The sequence below is a fragment of the Pleurodeles waltl genome, chromosome 10 (genome assembly GCF_031143425.1).
Source record: "Pleurodeles waltl isolate 20211129_DDA chromosome 10, aPleWal1.hap1.20221129, whole genome shotgun sequence".
Taxonomy (NCBI): Eukaryota; Metazoa; Chordata; class Amphibia; order Caudata; family Salamandridae; genus Pleurodeles; species Pleurodeles waltl.
The window spans coordinates 69,140,225-69,167,681 of record NC_090449.1 but is presented as its reverse complement, the minus strand read 5'-3'; the positions used below and the strand labels follow the sequence as shown (position 1 = coordinate 69,167,681).

Sequence of the window (27,457 nt, the reverse complement as noted above, 5' to 3'; positions counted from 1 at the left end):
CCAAGAGTAGCTCAAACTCGGTCCACCCTTCCTTTGACGTGTGGGACGAGATGCGGACGCGATGTCATAATGATGATGGCAGTGCCTAATTTGCAAAATAATTTGTGCCAGTGCCCAAAGCTCAGTTGACATGGCTGCGACCGCGCTAATAAACGTTAGTGCGCAGAATGCCGGAGCTGCATATTCTTGATTCCATCTCAGCCTTCTTCAGTCCACTACTTGCGCACCCTCCCTCTTCACCTCACTCTAGCATGCTCCTGCGTCCTCCTTTTGTGGCTGTTTTCTGCCTTTCTCTTCCTCCTCCTTCACCATATGTTTGTCTTTTCCTCTCCTACTCTTGGTCAATGTCTGATGATGAAAAATAAGTGCAGTTCCCCAAAAAAGAGTGCCGGTGGAACTCACTGGCAAACACCGGCTCAAATTAAGCACTGAATGATGGGTAAATTATCGGACTACAGTGGCATCTTTTCACCAAGTCTTAGGTGTACCAGAAGTGTGTTCACATGCTGTCTGATGCCGTATGATATCACATGTGAAGTGACATCACACAACCATTGACCCTGTTGACAGGCTAATGTATGTTTTTTTTAAAACAATCCTCTTTTGGAAAATTTGATGCCGCGGCTTAATAACAAATAGTCATAGATTTCCGACACAAGCAACTAGGTACTAACACGACTAGAGACTGAAGGTGGACTTTCTTGTGAACCACCAACAGCCAGGCTGCCTGACCTACAGGTGTGGCGTTGCAGCCGTGCCGGGTTTGCAGTTTCACCCGTTAGCTAGCACCAAGTCACTTCCCTGGGAGATGTATCTAATCCAGGATTTCATAGCTAACCTTATTTTGTGATCTTGCTCATCTCCTTTCATTATCCTCCATTTAAGTTGGTTATGTATGGCTTCCATAAGAAGGGTTTGTCCTGCACACCAGTGGTTCCCGAGCAGTGGTCTGGGGACCCATGGGGCCTGTGAAGCCTCCTCAGGGGGTCCGTAACTGCTTAGAAAATTAATATAAACAGATTAATAAATCAAGTGTATAAACGTACAATTGAACATTTTAATATGTACTGTAAGTGTTAAGGAATTTGAAATTCGGGGCTAAAAATGAAATTAGTATCCGCAGGTTGATTCGTGGGAGCGGTGCAGGTGCATCAAACAGAATATAGTACGGACGATCTGTGGCTTTAAATTATTTTGGAAAAACTCCTGCTTTGATATTAAAATTAAAATTTATATTCTTTTTATTTTTATTTGTCTACAAATTAAGTAAAATGTGTTATCATTTCAGTATTTGTTGGATGAATACTTTTTGTTGTATTTTTCTTTGCGCTTTGTTTGACAGTTCATATCATCAACAATGTGTAGGCCAGGGTCCCCGGGTTCCAATAATGACTCATTGGGGGTCCCTAAGTACCAATAATGAGTCATTGGAGGGTCCCCGGGTTCCAGTAATGATAAAGTGGGGGTCCACAGAAGTCAAAAGGTTGAGACCTTGTTTACACAGATTCAGAATCCGATAATTCACTGCAGTAATGTAGCAGCAGTTGATTAAACTCATCTCGTTATCCTCTGTTGCGACGTCATAAGAGGCCCTTCAGGGAGGCTCTCGGGGCCCTCGGGGAGCCTGTCAGTGCAGATCTGCTTGCCTGCTTTGACTGAAAATAGAAAGCACAGCTGCAGGAGGGACAAAGCAGGCAGGGAAGGTGGTGGTGGTTGGCTAAGGGTGGCTGTTAAGGCATTTTATTCATATTTGGGACAGGCAGGAGCGGCCCTATCATCTATTACACCCCCATTACTCTGCTGCCTCTGTCATGTATAATCAGGGGCAGATGAATTTGGGAGCCCTTAATGGCATAAACTTATAGATGGGCGACTGTGAATTACAGGGATGCTTTTCACGTCACGGTTCTTGTGACTTCTAAACAAGTCGAGCTTCACTCTTGTTGTCTATTTGATGTCACTCAGAACCCCTGGGGGTAAATAAATCCCAGTAACTCGGTTACTCATGTGTAACGCTTTATAGAAAAGCTGCCGACATGGAAGGATACATCTTTTGCTGTACATTACTGGAGATGGTATAGTGCATGCGTTTTGCTCAACATAGTTTGAAATAGGTAATTGCTAAAATAAAACAATTCCTCGATAAGCAAAACGAAAAGATATCTTTACGGTAATTATGCATACCATATTGGTAAGAATAACTGTACCCCCAACATATGATGCTATTGTGCCAAAGTGTTGCGATGCATCTAATTGCTACGTTTGCCATTTGGGACCATCTGGCGTGCAGGATCTCTGCGCCAGGAGAATGTTGCTTTTGTTGTACATTTGAGTGCTTAGAGGGCGGCTGACAAGTGGCAGAGTTGAATGATTCACAAAGCCCCTCCCATCACCGAGATGTAAATTACATATACGTTTTTTTTCTGTCTACTGATGCTTGTCTGTTATAGTGGCACGCAGACTTATAGAGATGGAAATATATTCGGAGATGTGATAATGTATGCACGTAAAGAGAACAGAATATACGTGTAATGAAACAATGTCCGAAACAGTTACATTATAACTTAGCAATATTTTATTTTTTTATTGTACAAGATGAGTATGTATGTGTGTGGGATGAGTAGTATGTCTGCTTGTGTGTAAGTTTATGTCTATACTCACATACAATATCTGTTTTTCAATCTGGATTTTGTGTAGCACTCTATACCATATGTGAGTAGCAATGTCCTGAGCATTGGGAACAGTGGGAAACAAAAAAAAGCAATTCACACAAGGCCTGCTGGTTAGTGTGAACACAGCTAGGTATAGGTGCCCGTTAATAGTGTGTCCCTGTGTTGCTGCGTTGTCTCTGGGTGTCTAAGACGTGTACACCCATTAGGAACATGTTCGTATGTAGGGCAGCTGCTTATGGGGGCCTAGAATGTCATCTTCCACCAAGTTCAGAGGTTCTTCTGTTGGCAGTAGAGTCTTGGGCTGGACAGTTTGCAATATGCTCCTGCACTGTGCAGTACGCAGTTTGTTTATGGCCTTTTGGTGCGATGCTGATGGTTTTTCGACTTCAAGTGCACTCAGAGCATACCTGTTAGCAGACCTCAGTGCCATTGTTTTAACTCTCTGCAAATTACATGTCGAATTGGGTAAACCCAATTGGAAAGGCCTGACTTACTTATAAGTCCCCAGTGTATGGTACCCAGGGCATGTAGGACAGTGTCCACTCAGGGCGGCAGCACAGTTGTGCCACCCTTCATGCAACAAGGTACAAAATGGCTCCCAGCCTGCCACTGCAGGCTGGAAGGGCAGTGTTTTCACTGCCAATTCGGCTTTGCCATTTAAACCAATGGCAAAGCCACCGTATCCCTTCACATTATATATACGTGTCTCCCCTAATGAAGGCCTGTGGAGTCCTATGGCAGGGAACTGTATTTTGTTAAGCAAGGCATAGGTTTTTCAATATGTCTTAACAGCATCACTTCTAAATTGTCGTTCTGCTGTGGGTAAAGTTAGTATCCCCACTGGCTAACACATAGATCCCTGGTGGCATCCCAACCCGGCAAACCTTTGAATGGGTCTACCTGACTGGGCCATGTAAGGTATCAAATTACTCATGACATTAAATGTGACCTAATGGACACATCGAAATTAATGTTACTATTATAGGAAGGCAACTTTTAAAAAGTTGCCACTTTGGTCTCTGCTTGTCCAGTAGCCTAACAAAGGCTTTTTAAGTTTAGGTTTTTTTCTGAAATCTAATTGGATTCGCTGAAAGTTGGTGCACAGTTTATGACCACTTTCACAAATCCAATGTTAGGACATCAGGCCCTTTGTTTTGGGGAATTTGGCTTATTTTTCATAACAAAAAGCTTCTGTCTGATATCAGAAAGTGTATATTATCAAAAATGAAGGAGCTAATGTTAGAGGACACTCCATTTCCAAATATATATTTAAAGCTAAATTTTGAATGAAATTTATTGCTGATGTCTGAGACCCTACCTATGTAAGAACGTCTGTTACACAAATCTGTATGGTCTCTAAGTAGATCAGTCACCCATCTGTCTAAAACTGAAAAATGTGTTTAGCTTTGCTGTTTATGGTCTGAGATTGTGACATTTGTTTATTCTTTTTTTTCCACGTTGTCTCTTTGGTCAAAGCAAATAAATCCCCTTGGAAGGGCTGGGATATAAAAATGTAAAAAGCTGAAATGTAGAAGTGAAAAAAAGATCTCTTGAGATATGATCGACCATGTTGTTAAAGGCTGTTTTCTGACTGTATCCCCTATAGCTTTTCTTTTTAGATGTTATTTTAGAAGAATGTGCTGATAATGCATCATTTTATCATGGGATGTGAGCCCCCAAGCCCCCGGGGAGGGTGAGGGTTGCTTGGCACAATATGTACTAACTTGACTTTTCATGAACTTTTATCACATTAATGTGAATTTTTTTTGGGATAAAATCCCCGTGATTGGCCCCATTTAAAATAAAATTTGGGTGGAGGCATCTCCGTTCCCACCACGTATGGAGAGTGTCTGACTCACTCATTTTGCTCGGTTGAGTTCACATGGGGGTCGCACGACTCATGACACTAGAAGATGAACGCCCTCCGGTGTATTGTCTCTCATCCCCTCGACCTTTCCTCGGTCACCTCTACCTCCCTGTAATCCCCTTGATATTTCACTCTAGTCTTCACTATTTCCCATCTTTGGGTCGAATGCACAAAACTATTATACTTCTAAATAAGGTTTAAAAGCGCAAATGGCAGGTTTTATATCGGCCTGGTTTGGCCAGCTAGAAGACGACTCATCACTGCTAATTGAACAACACAAGTGTGTACAGTATTAAACCTCACACAAAGGGCGCAGAGCGGGCATTGGCATGTTCTACCGTGGGAATGTGTGCACTACCACAAACTTTTCAAAATTATGGAATTCACAAACTCTTCTCTGGCCCTTTCCCACATGGAAGTGGTCGAGGTTTTATTGACGCAAATATCTACGTAACTCTCCTTCTGGGATGGGAAGGGGCATCAGTTACCCCCAAAATGTTGAGTTAAAGGGTGCAGAGAAAATGGTTTCTCCATAGGGAAAAATGTCTTTCCAATGGAGACAGAAACACAGACATATGTATATCAGGCTACTTTCCCACAGTGTGTATTTGAACTCTGTGTACAGAACTGCTTTGGGTAAACAGAGGTGTTTACAACAATCAGTTGACTCAGCAGTCCACCTTGAAAGTTGTATGTGCACAGCTCTCCAGGCATACCACTGTAGAGTTTTTGAAATAAGGGAACCTTGTACGTCTGCATCTGTGAGGAATAGTATTTATATGGATACAGATGTAGGCTTTGTGAATCGGACCCTCTGAATCTAATCCTCGTGCGTGCCCCCCTGATCTTTGTTTCAGCTTGATCTCCGTCTAATCTCCTTGGTGGGTCTCTAATCTCCCGGATTTGTCTCACATCTCATTCTGTCTCTAATCTCTGATCTCTTTCACTAGTAAATTGGGGGCCGTGTCACAGGAAGCGAACACTGGAAGTGTGAATGTAACACCCTTCTCTGCATTAGTTTAGGGTTGGTTGGCTGGCTAGAGCAGTGGAATATTATCACATTAGACATTTTAAAGGCAATTTAAAGCTGCCTTTGAAAGCAGCCTTGGCAGCATTTCTTGACATCTCAGAAATATTTACAGATCACAATAAACACAATAGCATATCACAAGGTAAAATAACACAATAAAACTATAACTGAGCACAACACAACTAGTCCAATCAGAATGCAACACAATGAGAGTAAAACATTGCAGTTCATCAATGCAGTACAAAATCAAAACTGCACAAAAAAAGACCACACTTCACCACCACTACGAAATGCAACACAGCAGATGTGCATAAATATTCTTGTCACACATTACTACCACCACAGTTTGGTGGTAATTGATGTTTGTGCTACGCACAGACTGGCCACTAGAGACATGGAGTACCGCCAGTGAGATTTTCTGTGACCAGCGTCTTATCTGTCGCTGTCATTCCACTCTGCGTCTAATAGCGTCGCTGTGCCTTTAAGAGAACGCCCTACTTTTTACTGATTGTTCAGGGAGCCTCCTCCTCAGAGCTGGTGGTGTTTGTACTGCTTGGAGAGTTGTAGATCTGGAAAGCAAAATCTGGTTCTCGCCCCCAGCTGTTCCTTAAATCTTGTTTTCAGGAAAACAAACTAATTAATTTAAATGGCGTAAGTGGACGGGCGTGTGCTTGGGCTCAAGATGCATACAAAGTGGAAACTCTGGGATGACGCCTTGGTGCAGGGTTGCAGCGTTGCCCAGTGTGTTGAAGCGGATGATGGTGTGTGCTAGAGGAGAAGTCTCCCTGAGCAGCGGATGACCTGTGCTTCACGTCCCCATGTTATTAGTTACATGACACTCTCGAAAGTTACGACGACCTTTCTGCTTTTACTGTATAAATATGTATTTGTGTAACCTTAATCACTTTAACTCTTCTACATGTGTAATCTGTAATGAATATGTAATTTGGAAGTATGAAACTCTCAGCATGAGTAACTGTAGTAACTTGTAAGTATTGTTACTTACTACTACCCTCTTACTATGCCTTTCTCTTGTAATGTTCTTTGCTCTGTTGTAAAGCACTCTGCCTCCTCTGGGTAATGGCCACGCTATATAACAAGCATTTGCAATGCAATGAGTCTCACGTTTGCTCGGGTTAGAGCTATTAGCATGGTAAATTCCTAACCGGACTTTTTTTGCCACATAAATTAAAAATGTAAGGTAAAACAGTTGACCTAAGCGAGCCGTTTTAAAGCGGCACAGTCACCATGAGCATGAGCGCGAAGGAGAAACACAAAAGGAAAAAGAAGTTTGCTCGCAGTCAAACGTATCGGTAAACATGCAATTATCCATGTAACAGAGTCAAAGGCCAAGGCAGTAACAAAACTGCCCCAAGGAGGGACAAACGTAAATCACTTACCAATGATAACAAAGCATTTTTGAAAGGCAATCACATGAATAAGTGATAGTGAAGGGCGTGCGGTGGGTGTGGTCAAAAGGCCACAGATAGATTACAACAGGCCAGAGCTGTTACGCGCTCGACCTAAAAATGCATAAATAAATAAATAGTATTCCCAAGCTCTAGACCATGGAGGTGATATCTGGCTGGGCTCTTCTGAGAAGGCTTTGTGTTATGAAGTGCTTTAGCAACTCTCACTGTATCTGCTCTAGGCCATAGCATATTGTTCAAGGGTTACGTCTAGTTTGATGGAAGCTATTAATTGGAAGACCCGGTGAGAATCCCAGAACTATGCTTTGGATACGACTAGAAGCGTACAGTGCTTGAGGATTCTGAAAATGTACCAAGTTGCTTATTGTATCGTAGATTAAATACCTAGAAGTCCATCTTGATTTTTTCTTTCTTGCTTCTCATCGAGTCCTTTATGGATCTGTCTCCTTCTCGTAACTGTGCCTATGCTACTGGTGCCTTCCCCCAATCAACTGTTTGTCTATTCTGCTTTCACACTCATATCGCCCTCCCTATTCATCTCAGACCCATAATTCCCACTATCTCCTCTCATTGGATCTATCCCTCTGTCCTGTGCCCTTAGACATCTCCCCCTCCTGATAATGTGGCCTCAATGCATCTCTTGCCCGTAAGATACTCTTTACGCATCTCTCGCCTCTGTAATTGACCATGTGTCATGATCTTCCACCTAAGCATCTTCGTTACTTACCTTATATGCCCCTACACAATACTCTCTGTTAAGTCATCTGTAAGGGCCTGACTGGCAGGATAGATTGGAAGGGAGCTGGAGGCTCGGAGCCCTGCATCCGAGCACCCCAGATACCAACATGCAGCTCTTGAGAATCAGAGGCGGGCCAACATTTCTCAAAGTACCCTTGGTTCACCCTGTGGTAGCATCGGCTGAGCACAAGGCTTATCCCTGCCAGAGGTGCTGGGATGAAGGAATGAATAATACGGGTAAGAAAAGAACAACATACAATCCAAAGCCTGGCTGATATAAAACAAGTAAAAAGGTAAGCCTCATTTAGGTAGTTAATGTTTAAAAGGTCCACCCTGGAGGTGTAAGCAGTGAGGATAAAAATAAACATAACCACTTTATCAAAAATTAGTACAACTCAGGATAAATATCCTTTAACTATTGTATTTAATGGTTCCGCAGATAAACTTAGGACTACACATAACAAGAGAAATCTAGGTGGGTCATATTTTTCTAGCAGAGATTCCCAGTGAGTCCAGGTTCTGTTGCAGGTTGGAAGGTCGGGGGACACATTTTCAGAATGAAGTGGGGAGTGTTAATGCCCTGGAGGAGATGCACTAAGGTTTTGTGTGTGTGATATTGCACTGTAGCATTTTTGTACCGCTTCATACCCCCCTGATGAGGTCTTGGAGAATTCCAATTGCCATTGAGTTATTGGTGCCTTTTCAGCGTGTATTGCTTTATGGGCCTTGTTCTATGCGGTAGGAGTTTGGTGAGATGGGAGTGGTTCAAACTTGTAAGATGGTGTGCTTTATTGGCACATAAGCATGAGATGCTGTGGAGATTGTGAGAATACAGAGGCCCTCCAACCTCACATTTGAATACTGGTGAGTATCAAAGCTGAAACCATCATAGGTGCCTAGTGTGTGTTTGGGTAGAGTCCACCCAAAAGACAGCCAGAAGTGACAGAGACAACTCCTGGATGCACCTTTATACAACCAGTGTAAACATTGTGCATGGGCCACCCAAACGCAAACCGAGGCACCACCTTGCCAGCTAAGATCTGCTGGATACATGCAGGTTATGTGGGGGTGATATTCATATCTGAAGGCATTTACATTCTGCTACCCCAGGCAGTGGGCAGCAGCGCAATGTGTGTGTTTATTCTACAAAGGGGTGATTACAGATGGCCCAATAATCCAGATGGTATCATGCACAAGGCAGGGATATTGCCAGATTACTGAAATGACACTAAATGAGCTTAATAGGGGTTGGCGCAGCAGTCAAATATGACAACGTGAGCAGGAGGCGTCCAACTTTGAGAAGGCAGGGATGGTGCCATCTGCTGCTCCTGTACACACAAGTGTGAGATAAGCAGTGGGAAAGCAATCAAAGTTGGCACCTTGAGCAGAAACAACACAAACGTTTAAAGGTTTAGCTTCCATATACTGCTAGGCCACAGGAGGCCTTAGTCCCTCTCATGTTCCTGAAGGCTCCCAAAGCTGGACGAATACCAGCCGGAGAAATTGTAGCGGCAAACCCTAGCCAGACTGGCACCATGGAAATGTGAGAATGAGACACAAAGCACTGATGGCATGCTTCCCCCCACAGAACAAGACCGACTCAGCCCACCCCACATTACCCCCCCATCCTCATCCTTCCATGTGAGCCCAAAACATTCCTTCAGATCCCTGGGCCCTTGCTCTTTCTAGTTTATATGAGGAGTCCAAGGCATTTTCCACTAAAGTACTAGTTAGAAAGACACAAGAACAGTGTGTGGAAGGACACCTTCCCTCTTACATTGATCCGGCTAGGCCACCTGCATGAGAGGGACCCATTTTTACAATCTTAGCCCTGGTCTGTCTCGCGTGTGAATCTTGTAAGAAACAATAATTCCTCCTCTCTAGGATTTGTTGGAAAGATAAAGGTTGCACTGCAGGTTTGTGATGTTGAAAAACGGTGACATTGAAGGATTCTTCTCCATGCGTGTCCCTTTGATGCCAGCGATGGGTGGTGTTGCACGTGTTGCACAGAGGTCGAGAAACACTGCGATACTTAATTGCAGGGCCTTGGAAGAAAGATTTACTTTTCTTCTCCTGCTGGCTTCTTGGGGTTCTTTGCAAGATACGCACAACTTTGGCCTGCAGAGGGTTCCCATCCCCGATCATTTTGAGAGGTTAAGCCCAAGCAGTGATACTTGTTCCACAAACCAAGGGTAAACATGGCCAGACTTTTCCAAAAGGCCTTACAATGGTCCCAAAAGGTCCACACCTTCTTCTGGAAGACTTCTTGAATGAGGATGAGGGCACGACCACTACCAGTTTCTGCTTCTTTAGGGCTTGCAGGTACTCAATCATGCGAAAAGCCACCCAGATAACCTGGGAAATGCAAATAGACCGCCTGTTTCTCAGGTCTTCATTAAGAGGACGCACTGTCCCAGTTCTGGAAGCAGTCTTCAGTACCAGAAGGACACAGGCAAGCAATATAGACTTAGCAGGAAGGTTGATTCCGAACATTGCCTAGTGTTCACATCTTTGCATTACATATGAAAACCTTATATTCTGATTGGGGGGCATTTCAAGCCTGGGTATTGGATGTTCCTGGAATTTTCTGGTAAAGCATCTTGCTGCTCTTCCGGCAGTGTGGTATTGGAACCACCCTGGGCATCTGTTTCTACTACTTTCTGCTTTCTACTGCACCTCCTGTAGATTTGAAAATGCCTCCAGCTATACTTATTTCTAATCTGTTGTCATTTTTTTCTCAAAAACCTTTTGACTTTGGGAGAAGTGTGGCACAATGGTTAGAGCGGCAGACCCTGATGCAGAGATCTGGCCCGGGACCAGGGTTCAATTCCTTCCTTGGTGGGTCTTGGGCTCAATTCCCTCGGACCAGATAATTCTCGGTGCCTAATCTAATTAATGGGTCCCCCTCTGTAACTCTGGGCAATAGCTTGCTTAATCTCCACAACGGCTCTAACAGAGCTTGGATGCCTGCCTTCATGCTGGGGCTGCCCAGGAGTGGGCACCTCACAGGGAAAAGCCAGGAGGAGTTCCACAGTGGTATGTGTACAGCGACTTGAGACCTTAACGGGTGAGTAGTGCTCTATACAAGTGCAAAGTTGACGTTTTTACGTTTATTTTTTTTTTTCTTACGTTTACATTTTTTTTAACGTTTTACTATGGCTGTGTTGGTGCAAGGATCCTGTGGCCACTACCCTTCCAGATGTCAATTCCTTCCCGTATAATTAAGAATTAACATCTTATAATCAAAGCAATAACGACAGCCATATTATTTTCACGAGTGTATTTATATCCAAAGTTAAGTGAGATTTCCAAAATAGAATTATACACAGCTTCCATTACAGAAGTACCCAAAAAATGTTCATCCTTGTTGAAATTCTCCTTTGGAAATATTTTAAGCGATCACAATGTAATTTAGTGTTTTCATACACAATTTCTAGGTCTGCTATAAAATGCAGTCTGAGCTGGTACCAATTATGTACAAAAATGCAAGCTTAATCCGAGAGAGCGAAGCTTCCAGCATGACCTGCAGTCCCCACCCTGAACATGTGCTGTGATTCACTGCGCCGGCACCTTTTGGCTCTGGCGTCCTTCTTTACTTTCTGTGTCTCTCCCTGCCTCTTTCATCACTTCACACATAACTTCATTCTGCAGCCAGGGCTGTGTGACACTGAACTGTTGAGCTACCCTAGGGACCGCGGTGAACTCTGTGGATCAGGGCATTCTGCGTGGTGTAGTGGGTGATGCTGTGAGTGGGTTCAGTGGAAGGTAATTCTACATCTCTTTCTGCCCTCGGTCATTCTGTAGTGAGAGATGCCAAGATGGTGGGCTGACAGCTAAAAGGATCCCTGGAAAATGTGCTCTTAGAGCCCTGTGGCAGGTGATTGTAGGGGGAGAGTGTCAGTGTCTTTGGAAGCATTTGGAGTCAAATTATATATGTCTGTGGGAACATAGGGGGTTATTACAACTTTGGAGGAGGTGTTAATCCGTCCCAAAAGTGACGGTAAAGTGACGGATATACCACCAGCCGTATTACGAGTCCATTATATCCTATGGAACTCGTAATACGGCTGGTGGTATATCCGTCACATTTGGGACGGATTAACACCTCCTCCAAAGTTGTAATAACCCCCACAGTGTCTGGTGCCTCTGGGCAAGTTGCCAGTCAGGGTAGCCAATGATCCCTTTGCCACCCCCTCCCACCCCTGAAAGCAGCCTTCAGTTCCTGAACCTACTAGGGTTTTCTTCTGACACAGTCTCCTATGGCCAGACCAGCACTGGAAATGTCTCTTCCATTCCTTACATTCGTTCCTTAGGCCAGTGAGTGATTTGTTTGCTCTGGTGAAGTAATTGCCTCAGAGTTGGCCGATTGGCATTCTGTTGACAACAGCATTGTGATTAAACAGTTTTTGCACCCCCCAAACAAACCTCCACACAAGGGAGCTAGCATGTCTGCCCCTGCAGCTGTGAGGCCTGGGAGATGCTGAGGGCTGGCGCTGCGTCTGCGGGTACTCTGTTGTAAGAGGGCAGAGCTGCACCAGTTGGGTGGTTAATTCTGAGCATGTTTCAGCTCAGACACCAAGTGGAATCAAGCCAGATGCTGTAGAACATTAAATGTCACTGAGCCTTTGTGTCTCAGCCTTCATGGCTGTGCTGCTGTGTGAATGCTAATTTCAACGCAGCCAAGAGCTGGGATTTCTGCAGACTGCAGAGCTCTCAGACTATGTGCTTTTAAAGATCTCGAGGAAACTGAAGCTGCAGGCGCGTGGAGTTGCTGGTTCAAATTCCAGTTGCCCTCTACTACTGCCCAGCATGATTGTGCTGCCTACAAATAAAGAGAAAAAATAGTGCAGAAACCATACGGAAAACATGGAGCCTCGTATGTTTTCAGTAGTTGGCCGGTACGCTCGAGGCAGGCTAAACACCTGAAAATGCATGAGGTATGCATGCCTTTCACTGGTGAAATCAAGCTAATTTTAAAAGACAAGCCCACGAACCAACCAAACTGATGAGCTTGACATGGGTGTGGTTAAAAGCCCACAGAGAGATTACACCAGGGACGGAGCGCTTTGCGCTCAACCCTAAAAATGTTCACCCTTGTTGAAATTCTCCTTTGGAAATCTTTTAAGAGATCACAATGTAATTTAGTGTTTTCATTAAGAATTCTAGGTCTGCTATAAAATGCACTTAGTCTGAACTGGTACCAGTTATGTACCTGAATGCAGGTATTGGATTCAGTAATTGATTTGTGTGTTTTCCACTACAAATTCCAGGCATTTGTGATTCATTTCGGGTGATATTCTGATTTAAAGAGTTTAAGTTACTTTGTTTTGGACACCTGGATACCTGTAGTTGTGCGCTAACCTGTAAGCTGCACAGGATCCAGTAAGAACAATTTCTAACAGGTCAACTGGAATTTCCACAAAGGATATTCACTCAGGGGAAACTCAAGGGAATTGATTTTGTTGCTGTTTTGTTGCAGTCTAATCAAAACCGAGTTTTCGAAGGCTTGCAGAATTGCCAGGTTTTTGTGAATGAGAAGATATCTCCTGCAGTTGTCCTGCTCCCGTAAGAAAATTGTGTAGGTTTTACAGTGGATTTAGTAAGGTTCTTTAACCAAAAAAGTGATCGACTTATGAAGGACATGCATTGCATTGAAGATCCTGAGGAAACAAGTGCACCTTTAGAATATGGTATAGTAAATCCGAAACTGGAGGAATGGAGACCAGATGACCGATATTCCTGAGCATTTTGGAAACCGTTGTCAGCTGCGTTTTCTTCCATATCCTGGAGACTTCCACCTGCACTTTGCCGGGAGACCTAAAGGCTTGTGTCTGGCCGCATAGCTGGTGACTACTTGTTGCAGAACACCTGGCTCGCAGTGACATGTGCGTATGTGGGAGGGGATGAAAAGCTTTGTTGACTTCTGTTCTTCAACAAGTGAGGTCACGTAGAGGGTCGCCATGGGCTTTCTAAGCCTCCAGCTTTCGTTCTTATTGAAAGTTGGCTAATTAAAGAGTTTCTACAGTCCTAGCTTGAGCTGTTTGGACTTTGCCTTTACTATCCTTGTTCAACACTTGATTTCAGTTCTGAGAAATGTACCTGCATCCCACGGTGTGGGCACTGGTGGCTGCAGATGAGGGGGTTATAGGGCTATCATAGTAGGACCCACGAGTAAATGCCTCATCCATTTGTTTACAACTGTAGCTGAGTGTTTATCACACTGATTGATTGAGGAGTTTCCCATAAACAACGCTAATTAGGTTGCAAAGAAGGTGTCCTCCCTGTGATATGTTGGAAGGTGCAAGGGTTTATGGTCCTGGACCTGGGCAAGTACTAGTCAGTGCTCTTCATGGCTCATCTCTAAACTAGGTCACTTCATTAGGGCTGTTTATTTGAACCCAATCTGACCATGTGACATGATATATGGGGCATTTCTAGTTAGATCAGATCAGTGCAGTATCGCCCATGCTTGACAATGCGTATTTCCCTAGTCCCTTATAGCATCTAGCTCACGTAAGTGCGAGGGGGCACTAGGACCACTGTCTGACTGAAAAGCATGACTCCAAATAGTTGTACAAGTTTGATTCATAATCAATTCTTTTGAGTTGTTTCTAAAAGGGACAATTTCTAGGAATATTGTGAACTCCAATACGGGGCAGTAATTTAAGCAGGCCTGAGGTGTTAAGGGTGTATTCATTCGAGGTTGGAAATGAGGATTTGGTTTGATGAGAATAGATAGGCCAGGATTATATGACTCTTATTTAAACACTAATATGAATATCAAAGTGACTAAACACCAGTGGTGAAATGTATCATTGACGAACCTCTCAATTGACTGTAATATTTGTCACTAATAAGGGAAAAAAGCGCATGGCAGAGGAGCGCTAGTGGCCTCGCGGGGTCTGGCTGTGGACTTAGAAATGCAACTTGTGGTATACTGTTCAGTTCTATAATGGTGAACCGGCATACCCTATAGCAGAACATGCAATGCTGAGGCAGTCCCCTTTCTATGTCCAGTGAAGAAATAGAACAGGAGTTTGGGAGGTGCACAGCCTTCATTGAAAATGAAGGGTTGTCAGAAAACAGAAGAATCACTCGCTCCAGGGGAAAACATAACAGAGGTAAGAAGATAAGATGTGGGCAGGAGCCTTGGCCTGTATGGAGGCATAGAAAGGGAATTTTTGGCGAAGTGCTGGGTTTTTGCCCACCCTTAAAATGAAAGTGTCAAAAGAATGACAATAAATTGACCTAGGCTGCATTTTCTAAAGAAAAGTCAAAAGTCATACGTCATTGCTGTCTTTAACAAAATCATTGCAAAAGTCATCAGCATTTCCACAGAGATCTATCTGAATTCCACTGAGTTATTTCATGAATGCATACATTTTGGGGAAAAACTGGGGAGATTCTCAGGTTGTGAGACTTTAGATGGCCATTGCCTCCTTCTGGATGTTCGTTTAGACCTCCACAGTCACCTGGTTAGATGTGTGATGTATGAAGCTTTGGAAAGTTGGTAACACTGATATGCATTTAGAAGCAGCGCCAGCCTCCCAGATCACTGAGGCCGTCAAGCTGAATTACAGAATATCTTTTGCAGAAAACATCCTTTTCCACACAAGAGAAGCTTTTGAAACGCTCATGTAAACTATCTTGTCTCACTCAATTACTCAGTACTCTGGGCAAAGTATATAACCCTGAAGTAACTCAGTGTGCTGTTGTTTACCAGAAAACCTATTTTCTATGGATAATATGTGCCTCAATCTAATCAGAGGTCCTGCCTGCTAAATCATTGTGGCTTCCTGGAATCTTAGCAACATATTGAGCATTGACAGTACTACCAGTGTCAATGGTTTCTTTATGGTAGTAAATGAGGTACTTATCCTGGGCTTGCGTAACCAGTTGCGTCCAGTGGTTTTTAAAAACGATTCCATACATTCCATTGTTACTTAAGAATATCACTCTAGACTTCTCTCTTTCATCACAGGTAACATTGTATCTGCTGTTCATGATATTGTCACCAGTAGCCCTTGGAAATTGACCATTACTACCATTTGGTTTAGTAATAAATCTTCACTAAACGCTTTAATGTTTTTTATGCATCGATGTCGTATGATCAGTTTGACCTAGATCTCTTAAATGTTAGAACTTAGCGCCTCATTACGACATTGGGTTCCTAAGACCACCAATGCTGCGGTGGCAGTCGGACTGCCTCACTCCAGGCAATCCGACCACCATATTACGACCCTGGCGGTCAGGCTGCCATGGAACCGCTGTCCCAGCCAGGAACATGGTTCCCAACGGACAGATGGCGGTCTGACTTGTGGTCAGCCATGGAGGCCCTGAGTTCAGCGCCACGTGCTGATCACAAATCCAGTTTCCACCAGCCTTTTCATGGCAGGGACCCCACCATGTCAAGGCTGGTGGAAACACAGTGCAGTGGGCCACAAGGATGCCCCTGCACTGCCCGGGACCATGTAGTGGGCAGGAGATTCAACTGCAGAAATGGGCTTTGGAGACAGTGCGCATTCTGAGGGTGCTGCAGTGCTACCATACTAGACCAGTACCATAGCACCGTTCCTGCCGGGCTGACCAGTAGGAACATCGTAATACGACTGCGGTAAGGCAGCCGGGTTAACGGCTGCCTCATTCCTGCAAGTTTGGTGGTCGACTCTTCCGAACCCGCACACTCGTAATGAGCCCCATAGTTGCCTCTCAGCATAGGGACCACTAAGTGGATTTAAATAATTTCCAACAAAAATGTGAGGAACTCCCAATGGGGTGATGTCCTGACTTTAGCAGATGATGACTTCTACTCTAGCTCTGTGGTCTTTTCCGTGTAACATCGCTTTGTCTTTTTTCCCTGCTTCATCCAAGGAGCTGGGATCTCAAGGGGTTCTTTCCTGCCTTCATTTCTTGACGGTGTAGGATGCAGAAAATGAGATGCAAACTTTCATCTCTCTTTTCTGAACCTCCATGTGAAGTATTGTGGCACAAAGCCCTTACCTTATTTGATATCACTCATAAGCCGTTGAAGGATCTTCATTGACCACTTGACCTTGTTCTCTTTATTATCATGGCTTCACATACATGTTTCTGACTGTTCCGAGTAAGTCAGTATAGCTTGATATGGCGGTAGGTTCCTGTTCCTGTAATTGCCTGATGTCAGCCGGAGCACAATCTTTCAATTGCCGACAGCCAATAATATTGCAACATTTGCAGGACCACTTTTCTGTTCTCAGAATAAACCTATGAAAGACCCATTAAGAGCATTTGATGGGCCTGACACCTTTTTCAGTTTTTAAATCTTCTATGGACTGGAAAATAGGTGCCCAATGGCAGATAACTTTGTTTTATGGCTGGGTTATTACAGCACAAATAGGGCCATGCACAATGCAATGCACCTTCAGGGATGGGATGGACTTTACAGATTAATACTTAATGTGGGCGTCTGCATTTTGAGGTCATGAATGTGTGAATATGCCCTCATTGGCGCATGTAATAGAAATATGTCTTTGATGTTTATTTCTTTCAAGCATGATTCAAAGAGCTCACACAATGTCACTTTGGGGGAATGAGCACAGGAAGAGTAGGATTTGCCTAAGGGCAAACACTTTCATAATGAAGGAGACTTTAGACTACAGCGGAGTACTGCATGGGGTCTAACCTTACCGCCCAGTCACATTTCCGTGAATGGAGGACGTGACTTGGTACTGTTGACACCTACAAGGTAAGATGCAATAGGTGGTTAGTTGTCATCATCCGTGGTAGATACCAAGCTTTAGGATTGCTGTTTCAGAACTTAAAACTATTTCCTTTCTTTTGGAGAAGGGTTATTCATTTTGGAAACTTGTCTATCCAAAGGTGGCAATAGCGAGCAGTCTGTGCCTAGTTCAGAAGGCGATAAAGGTATTGAACCTCAAATAAAGTATGTCACATTAATCATACCTGATAAGCACCTTATCCAACAATCCTACTTATGTCTTTTAAAAGACACTTATTTAGTGAAGATGGCTATGAAACGAAACATCAAAAAAAGTTTTCTGTGACTAATTCTCCTCTAATCCCCAAGAAACATCTTACAATGTCTCTTTGTGTGCAAAGTATCCTGAAAGTGATATAGAAAACTAGGCTTCCCTGCAAGATGTAAGTGCCGCGTGGCTCAGAGAAGAGGGCTATGCTCAATAGGCAAAATGGAGAATCCACAGTTGATTGACAGGCTCATGGCTTGTGCCAGTTGGTGGGACACATTATTGGTGTGCACAGAGCCAGCCTGACCATGCTCACAAAGTCAGGCCGCTCATTGGCATGTGCGGAATGACAACGGGCCGGCCTGGGCAAGCACAGTTTGATGTCCGCCGCCTCTCCCAACAAGTGATTCCAAACCGCATGGAGTGACAGCGAGGCATGGGGACAGTCCTGCTTTAAAGGAGCACAATTAGAATTAGCCTTCCTTGATAGGTGAGGAGAAAGGGGCGTTACAAAAGGGGGCTGTGGAGGGGGCCAGCTGAGGAGTGTGGGGGCATTCCGTAGAGTGCATCAATGCACATGGAGTGATCTGCCAAAAACTGAGCATATGTGAGTAAGTGACCAGTGAGTTCACAGAGGGAGATCTTGCATTCATGGTTGGAAAGACCAAAAGTTTTTTTTTTAACCTTGGGCATGACTTAAGTGAATTGTCTTGCATTAAATTATCTCTTCAACCAAGATTCAATGGATTTTCTTGAGGGCAGGCGCAAGTCGGTTATTACTTCGGCTAGGTATGAGTTCAGCAGCATTTTTCTTGACCCTTTGCATTTTGACAGGTGTCTTCACAGAATTAGGGACATGTAGCTTAAAATGTTAAAACTAGTCCACATCACTAGATCTCCTTTCTGTATAGGTGTAAACTGCATAGAGTCTACTATAACAAGTCTTTCTTGAAGTGTTACTTTAATCTACTACTTTGCTGCCTGGCTCTCAATGTAGCTTTTTGTAGTTTTTTTCCCGGCCACAAATTGTTGTCCCTTTTCAGCCAGCTCTTATATATATCTTTAACTTAGTTTAGCTCTTTGTATCTCGTAGAAATGGAAATTCAGAGTAATTGCTGTGTTTAGGTGCTCAGTGTGCAGCCTTTGGTGCTTCTGCCTGGAAGTGTATTGCCCCCCCCGTCCCCCCTCCCCCGTGGATGACATTCATGCCATTTCCTCATAGTAGCTTTTAGAATCTGTGGCTTCTGTTCCTTCCTGCAGCACTTGCAGCGAGCTAGCATGTATCCCTCTGTGTTGATCCTCCACGTCCCCTGAAAACCAATTTCCTAATCTTTAAACCTCACTGACATAAAGGGGGGATGGGAAGTCACTTGAAAACACACTGTATTGTTCTGGGATAATCTGTCTTGGAATGTTAATCACGCACTAATCTCTAAACAGCGAACATCGAACTAATCATGTTGGTTTTGGAGAGACCTGTGCCTAGCTTTTCCACCGAATTTGATTAATGTAATGTACTTCCACTCATTAGAACTTTAAAATACATGTACGTATTTTATTGGAGTTATTGTTTATAATTTTAGCCACTTTTGTGATATCCACACTGTGCAGGTTTCTTCTTGCAAAAGTGCTTCAACAATGCTAGAAAATAAGGGTTAATTGATGCCAATTCCGGTGATGTCACTTCCTGTGATATTACATTTTATGCAAATTAGAGGGGCCTTGCATGTTCCTTTTCTACCCAGGGCCCAAGTAATCCTAGAACCACCCTGGATATAGTTGTTTACTCCCTTCCTGTGGAGTTTTCAAGTATGGTGTATACATTTTAAAAGAGTAAATGATTTTCTGTTTTTGTACCTTTTTACTCTTGTGGATTGGACTGCCTGTTCTGCAGACCAGCTGATCTCATTCGCCAACTAAGCTACAACCGCTAAGGCCTACATTCTTGTGTTTGTGAACAACCGATCAGGTTGCTTTCAACACTTGTGTGTTTCGGTCTGTGATGTATGTATGCATGTATGTGTGTTTGTAGTGTATGTGTGTGTGTGCGCATGCTCGTAAGTCATAATTTAGGACGTTCAGTGAGCAAAAAAAATTAGGTTGTTTTAATAACTGGTAGCTTTTGCAGCTTCCAGATCAGCAATAAATTGAGTTTTTTTCTCTGAAACTAATTTCAGATGGAGAAAAGCTTCTTAGCGGTCCCTCCCTCTGCCGACCACTATATTACTGTGGCGGAGGTGATTCGTCGCCCTGATTGAGCGCAGTCTCTTTCTGTTCCACAGATGTGTGCTCAGATAGGCTTGTCTTTCGCTCACATGGAGCCCGGAAAATCAGCATTTCTCCATGAAATGAGGTTATTGGTGTGAAGCGGCTGTGCGCTCCACAGGAAATTGAAAGTCACAGGCTGCCTGAGAGCTCCTGGGCCCAGATCTTCAGAACAGGACCTAAACGCTTGGGGCGTGGCCATTGCCAAGTCCCTCAATCTTTGTCACAGTATTTATTCAATGATGGCGAGTCCATGGGTGTCATCTGGATGGAGCCAGGCACTACAGCTGCTGCCACTGGCATGCCCCTTTGGGAACCTTGGCACTGATTAATGAATTGATTTCCTCATAAAGCACCACATACCTCACCCATGTGGCTCCTTGTTGCTAAAACTAAAACAGAGCTAACTAAATAGAGAAAGCTGTGGTGAAATCTGGAGAAAGGTTTATCTTCCCTTAATTAAATAGGATAACTTTAATTACTTTTCTGAAGGACAGATATTTGTCTCAAGGTCATTGGAAGGTCATTCCCCAGTTTGCAGCCTTTGAGCGGATCGAATGCATCCCACTGTGACCTTTGTTTCTACTTGGCATGTGCAGGGAAGATGGGCTTTATGTTCTTAATGATCACTGAGGGCAATAGTGCTTCACCGGACAACCTTCACTGGAGCTATAATCCTTGGAGATCTTCCATAGAATGTTTTATGTACCATGGATGAGCTTGATCCTTTGGTTAGTGGGCCAACATTACAGATTTTTTCTGCTGATACTTGTTAACATTTCTTGAGGTTACAGACCAGCCTCACTGCGTAATTCTGAATATACTGGCATCTGGACACTTTAGTCTTAGATGTGCCTGGGTAAAGGACAATAATACAGTCTGGACATTATGTCGGGTGATAACACCGGCAGCTGCTGGTCATTAGCGAGGAAAGGAAACATTTTCCTAATGCATTATGGTATGCTGGAGCAGGAGCTCACTTTTGAGCAGTGCTTAATTTGTTCAAAAATAAGCACCAGCGCCCTCGTCAAAAGGCCCCGCAGCAGGCACCACACATTGCTACTGCTGGCACTGCCACTAACAGTACCTACACAACTACTAACCATCACACTACCACAAGTGTAACAATTCAGATTGTTCAAGGCTGCAAAGCTATAAGAATGGTTTGAACAGCAGGTAAAAGTTGTATTGAATGTATATTGACTTAATTAAGAACTGCTGTTCTCCTAATCTCTAAATTAAACAACAGCACCACCATATGGCAGCTGTCATAAGTGCCTGTGCAGTCAATTAAGTGCCGGGCACCACCGGCTCAAATTAAGCACTGTTGTTGAGGAAATACAGACCAGTAGTCACAAAAGTATTTTTTTAGTACATAAAGCAATATTACTATGGCTAGATATTTGCAATTTGTATTTTGTTACATTTTACATATTCTAAAACACATTTCCCAAGCTTCTAACAAGAGATCTCCTTTCATTTCTATCTGATGATTCTGCTACAGGTGTGGAGATCTCTGCACAGAGACATAGCTTTTACTCGAAAACTAGTCATTTGTCTTGTTAGTGTGTTAGCCCTATGTGATGTGGAATTTGGAATTAGTTTTTTTTTAAAATATGTGAATTAAATGAATAAATATGTAGCTGCACACAGCAGAGGCTGCCGCAAATCTCAAGGGAAGGAGCGGGAAGGGGGAGGGATGGAGACTTGGGTATGTAGGAATAATAAAAAAATAAAAATGTAACTTTTGCCGCCGCCTCCTGCTGCGTAGCACCTATTCCTTCACTCGATGTGGTGTCCCAGCATTCACTGGGACACCAGCACCAGGTCCCCAGCATTCCTGACACTGCTTTCATGCTAAACGTAGCATGAAAGCAGAATCAGGATTGGTCTGAGATGCTTGGACTGCCGCTTAGACACAACCCTGTGTCTGTGCAGTTTCTCCAGCCTGGGTTTTCAACACAGCCAGGCTGGAGAAAACTAAGTGCGCATGTGCATTTGGATGGCGTGAGACGGCCGGCCAAACACACATGCGCACTTAGATGCACTCTGTTCTCCTCCCCCCTCCCAAGTACTGCGGCACAGCCTCGCCCCTCCCTTCGCATGCTGCTGGCTGAGCCAGCAGCTGAAATATAAAATGATAATTAAATATTGTTTTATCTTTCAGCTCCTGGCTTATCCAGGGGGGCAACGCTCCTTCGCCATTGCAAAGGAGCCGGCCCTGCCCGCCCATCAAGAGACCATGGGCTATTCAGCAAAATTTAAAGCCGCATCAACTGCCTTGTTCAAACCTATTGTACTTTTTATGAGCTACAGGCTTCTAAATGGGTACTTGTGCCTGTCATGAGATAGCACAGATGATTCGACAAGTGCCACATTTGGCAAAGCTCAGTTGTCAAAATATTGCAACACCAATATACTCAGACATAAACATCCTGTTTTGAATATCATTTAGAAAAATATTGTCCAGTGAGGTGTACATTTTCTATTATTAATTTCAATGGGTTCATATTTTTGTAGACAATATTTAGGACATCATATTTATGTCAGACAGTACTCTGACAATGGTTTTCTGGTATCACACCTTGGCTGAGTAGTTCTTCTATGTCCCTTTGGGCAATTATCCCCATTTCCTCCCTCCATTCCGGGCTCTCTGTCACTTCCTTCTCATGAATCCTGGCTATGCTAGAAGGCCTGAGAATCTATAGTTCCAGGTGAGTAACTTGTTACTTCTACATTATTGGCAAGGACGTCTCCGTTTTACTTCTGCAAGGATATATTGTAATTCTTGCACTCTTCCCTTGCTGCCCTGTCCTGTCCACTCTCTTTCTGTGGAACCCTCTTCTAGGGGCAAGGTTCTGGGTTGTACATATTCTGTTGTCTGATTCATTCTTTTATTTTTCTTACAGTTGGGGATGGTAAAAATTTGGTTCCCATGGACCCCAATGGCTCATCAGATCCATACGTGAAACTGAAGCTCATCCCTGATCCTAAGGGGGAGAGCAAGCAGAAGACAAAAACCATCAAATGCTCGCTGAACCCATCCTGGAATGAGACATTTAAATTGTGAGTAGAACTACTAAGTACTGGCTGGTCACACTGTCCAGTGGGAGTGAGTCACTTAGATCCATGGCTTTGGGGAATGCTGCTCAGTGATAGTGCATGTGTGCAGCTCACTGATAGTGTAGGGGATTCATGTAGCTCACTGATAGTGCATGCATGTAGTTCACTGATAGTGTATGCGTGCAGCTCACTGATACTGTAGTGGATGCATGCAGCTCACTGATAGTGTAGTGGATGCATGCAGCTCACTGATAGTGTAGCGGATGCTTGCAGCTCACTGATAGTGCATGCATGCAGCTCACTGATACTGTAGTGGATGCATGCAGCTTACTAAAAGTGTAGTGGATGCTTGCAGCTCACTGATAGTGCATGCATGCAGCTCATTAATAGTACGCACAAGCAGCTCACTGATAGCGTAGTGGATGCATGCAGCTCACAGATAATGCGTGCATAGTGCATGCGTGCAGCTCACTTATAGTGTAGTGGATGCATGCAGCTCACTGATAGTGTAGTGAATGTATGCAGCTTACTAATAGTGTAGTGGATGCATGCAGCTCACTGATAGAGCACACATGCAGCTCACTGATAGTGCATGCATGAAACTCATTAATAGTACGCACAAGCAGCTCACTGATAGCGTAGTGGATGCATGCAGCTCACAGATAGTGCAGACATTCAGCTTACTGATAGTGCACGCATACAGCTCACTGTAAGTGTGCGTATGCAGCTGACTGTTAGTGTGTGCAGGCAGCTGACTGTTAGTGTGTGCATGCAGCTGACTCTTAGTGTGCACATTCAGCTTGCTGTTAGTGTGAGCATTCAGCTTACTGTTAGTGTGCACATGCACCTCAGTTAGTGTGCACATGCAGCTCACTGATAGTGGAGTGAATGCATGCAGCTCACTGATAGTGCACGCATGTAGCTCACTGATAGTGTGCACATGCAGCTCACTGTTAGTGTAGTGGATGCATTCAGCTCACTGATAGTGTGCACTTGCATGTTACTGATAAGTGTAGTGGATGCATGCAGCTCACTGATAGCACTTGTGTGTAGCTCACTGACAGTGCACATGTGTAGCTCAGTGGCAGTCAGGCATGAATTGCTGTGGGGCACAGGGCATGCAATTCAGTGACAGGCTTACAGCTCACTGGGCTCATTGGCATGCAGCTTAGTGACAGTGGGCGCAAAGTTCAGTGACGGCGGAGCATGCAGCTCAGTGACCATGGAACATGCAGCCCGGGCAGTGACGCATGAAGTTTATTAACAGTGGGTCATGCAGTGCCTAAGACTAAGACACGCAGCTCAGTGAAAGTGGGGCCTGCAGATCAGTGTAAACAAATATGGAGACCTTAGCACTCCTGGTTTTCATTGCTGTTTTATGAGTTTCAACATCTTGATCGAATGCTTGAATTTCTTCTCTGCAACCTTGTGTACCACCCTCTGATCACTGGGTAGTATGTTTCGTAAGGAGTGCGCCTAACCTGCGGAGGGTCCTCCCTGATTGCACTACTTCACAAGTGTCCTCCAATCTCGATTTCCTTCACGCTTTGTGTTCACTGTTCTTAACTTTTCTTGAATAATTCATCGTCTACCATTTATTTTATTCATTTTTATTTTTTCATGGTAATTTCCATAAAATGTACGCTGTGTACATCTTGTGCAATTAATTGTCATTTACCAAACCCCAATGCTTTTTGGGTTCATTTGCCCCCAGGAGCTCTTCATGGGGGTGGGTGGTTGCAGGTGGAAGACTTGAGCACTCTGATAGCCAGTGTAAGATGTCTATCGCCTTCTAAAACACATGGAATGTTAATGCCCTGAAGAAGGCCTCCTGGAAAAATGAGCCCGAAATGCATCGAAACCTTTTTTTCCCTTTGACCTTCTTTATCCTTTGTTCATTTCAGAGTCACTTTACAATATCTTTATAACAGATTCATGCTCACTGCTTTTTACCCTTTCTGTAATTTTGCAATTCAGACATCTTTCGTCATAACCACTGGTATTTGCTAATCTATGTGGTTTTACACTCTGTGCCTCTTTTTCCAGGTATCATTTGCGCCTCTTATATTTTACTCAATATGCCTTCGCTTTAAAACCATCATTAAAATAATGTTTTGATAACCAAGTTCTAAGCAACTAATTGTACATTACTATCAGTCACTGCAGGTGCAACTTTTGCGTTAACAACCGTTTTGATTTTTTTAAATAAAGTGCTGTTTATTAATGTGAGTCGGTAAATGCATGAGTGTGCCTTCACAGGTGTCTGTGTTCTAGCTCATGAGGGTCTGTGATGATAATTCATTTTAAGTAGCACTTCATATTTCACGTCTACCTTTTCTAAGTGCTGTAATTAACCAGCTTTAGTATTACTCAATTTATTATTACTCGGTTTATTCAACTCTGAAGTATGAAAGGAGGAGTTAGCCTTGGCATGAAACAATGTTGTGGACTGCATATCACTGCATGTTTCAGCAGTGAGCATTCAACTCGCTTTGCTGTCCTATTGGTAATGATATCCATGACATGTTACAGTTAGAAAATTGGTAATACTTTGCATGACTTCGGAAAACAATGGAACCCAGATGGAGGCTGAGATGTGTTTTCTGGTTCTGCCTCAGAGTAACCGTGTCCTAATGTTATTTGCTGTCGCTTGTTCTCTCATACCCCCTGTCACTCACTCCTTGCCCCTTCTCTCTCTCTCCATCAGTAAGCTGAAAGAGAGCGACAAGGACCGGAGGCTGTCGGTGGAGATCTGGGACTGGGACCTGACCAGTCGCAATGACTTCATGGGCTCACTGTCCTTTGGCATCTCGGAGCTGCTGAAGGCGGGGGTGGATGGATGGTAAGATCTGTGGCCACCTCTTCCAGAGGGCCTGCTGTGATCGAGGCAGAGTATCACGGAACAGGCTGTAGGTTGGATGACAGGGAAGGCGTTGGTTTAGAGGAAGAGGATGCAACGAGGAGAGAAGGATGCAAGATCAGGAGAAAGGTGCAGGGACAGCACGGTGAGGGTGACAGGTGAAGGTTGCAGTGACAGTACGGTGAGGCTGACAGGTGAAGGTTGCGGTGACAGCACAGTGAGGACAGGAGATGGATGGGGTATCAGGAGGAGGGGGATGTGGCAGAATGGTGTAGGTGACAGTGGAGGGATGAGGTATCAGGAGAAGGCAGAGGTGGCAAAATGGTGTAGGTGACAGTGGAGGGATGAGGTATCAGGAGAAGGCAGAGGTGGCAAAATGGTGTAGGTGACGGGGGAAGGATGAGCTATCAGAGGAAAGATAAGTTATCAGGAGAAGGATGGGATAACCAAATGGTGTAGGTGACAGGAGGATAGGATATCAGAAGGATGGAGTATTAAAAGAAGGATCATCCAACAGGAGATGCTGTGACATAAATGGTGTAACTCAGTGGTTCCCAACATGTGGTCCAGGGACCCAAAGGGGTCCGTGATGTCTCCTCAGGGGGCCAGCGACTGCTTAAAAAATTAAATATTATTAACAGAATATGACCCTTAACTTTCAGTAATGACTCAGTGGGGGGTCTCCAGTTTCCAGTAATGATCCAGTGGGGGTCCCTGGGTTCCAATAATGATAAAGCGAGGGTCCACAGAAGTCAAAAGGTTGGGAACCACTAGGGTAAATGACAGGAGAAGGATGGAGTATTAGGAGAAGGATATGGCAAAAGAATTGTGTAGGCGACAGTAAAGGAATGGGGTATCAGGAGAAGGATGTGGTGTTAAAAGAAGTATCAGGAAATAGAAAACATTTTGACAGAATGGTATAGGTGAAGGAGAAGGATGGGTATCGGGGTAAGGACACGGTTACAGAGTGGTATAAGTGACAGGAGAAGGATGGGTATCGGGGGAAGGACGGGGTTACAGAGCGGTATAAGTGACAGGGGAAGGATGGCTATTGGGGGAAGGACGGGGTTACAGAGCGGTATAAGTGACAGGAGAAGGATGGGTATCAGGGGAAGGACGTGGTTAGAGAGTGGTATACGTGACGGGAGAAGGATGGGTATCGGGGGAAGGACGGGCTTACAGAGCGGTATAAGTGACGGGAGAAGGATGGGTATCGGGGAAGGATGCGTTTACAGAGCGGTATAAGTGACAGGAGAAGGATGGTTATCGGGAGAAGGATGCGGTTACAGAGCGGTATAAGTGACAGGGGAAGGATGAGTATCGGGGGAATGACGCAGTGACAGAGCGGTATAAGTGACAGGAGAAGGATGGGTATCGGGAGAAGGATGCGGTTACAGAGCGGTATAAGTGACAGGAGAAAGACGGTTAATAGGAGAAGGATGCGGTTACAGAGCGGTATAAGTGACAGGCGAAGGACGGGTATCCGGAGAAGGATGCGGTTACAGAGCGGTATAAGTGACAGGCGAAGGACGGGTATCGGGGGAAGGACGCAGTTGCAGAGCGGTAT

At 44.2% G+C, this 27,457-nt stretch overlaps 1 protein-coding gene across 2 annotated transcripts in view; it reads left to right on the top strand.

Annotated features, from left to right (window-relative positions):
* The window catches only part of PRKCB (protein kinase C beta), a 799,526-nt gene that overhangs the window by 448,963 nt on the left and 323,106 nt on the right, over positions 1-27,457 (top strand). For both annotated transcript variants that reach the window (XM_069209698.1, XM_069209697.1), the window contains exons 6-7: positions 22,877-23,033; positions 25,738-25,872. In XM_069209698.1, the coding sequence (XP_069065799.1) occupies positions 22,877-23,033; positions 25,738-25,872 (292 nt within the window). The remainder of the gene's footprint in view (positions 1-22,876; positions 23,034-25,737; positions 25,873-27,457) is intronic.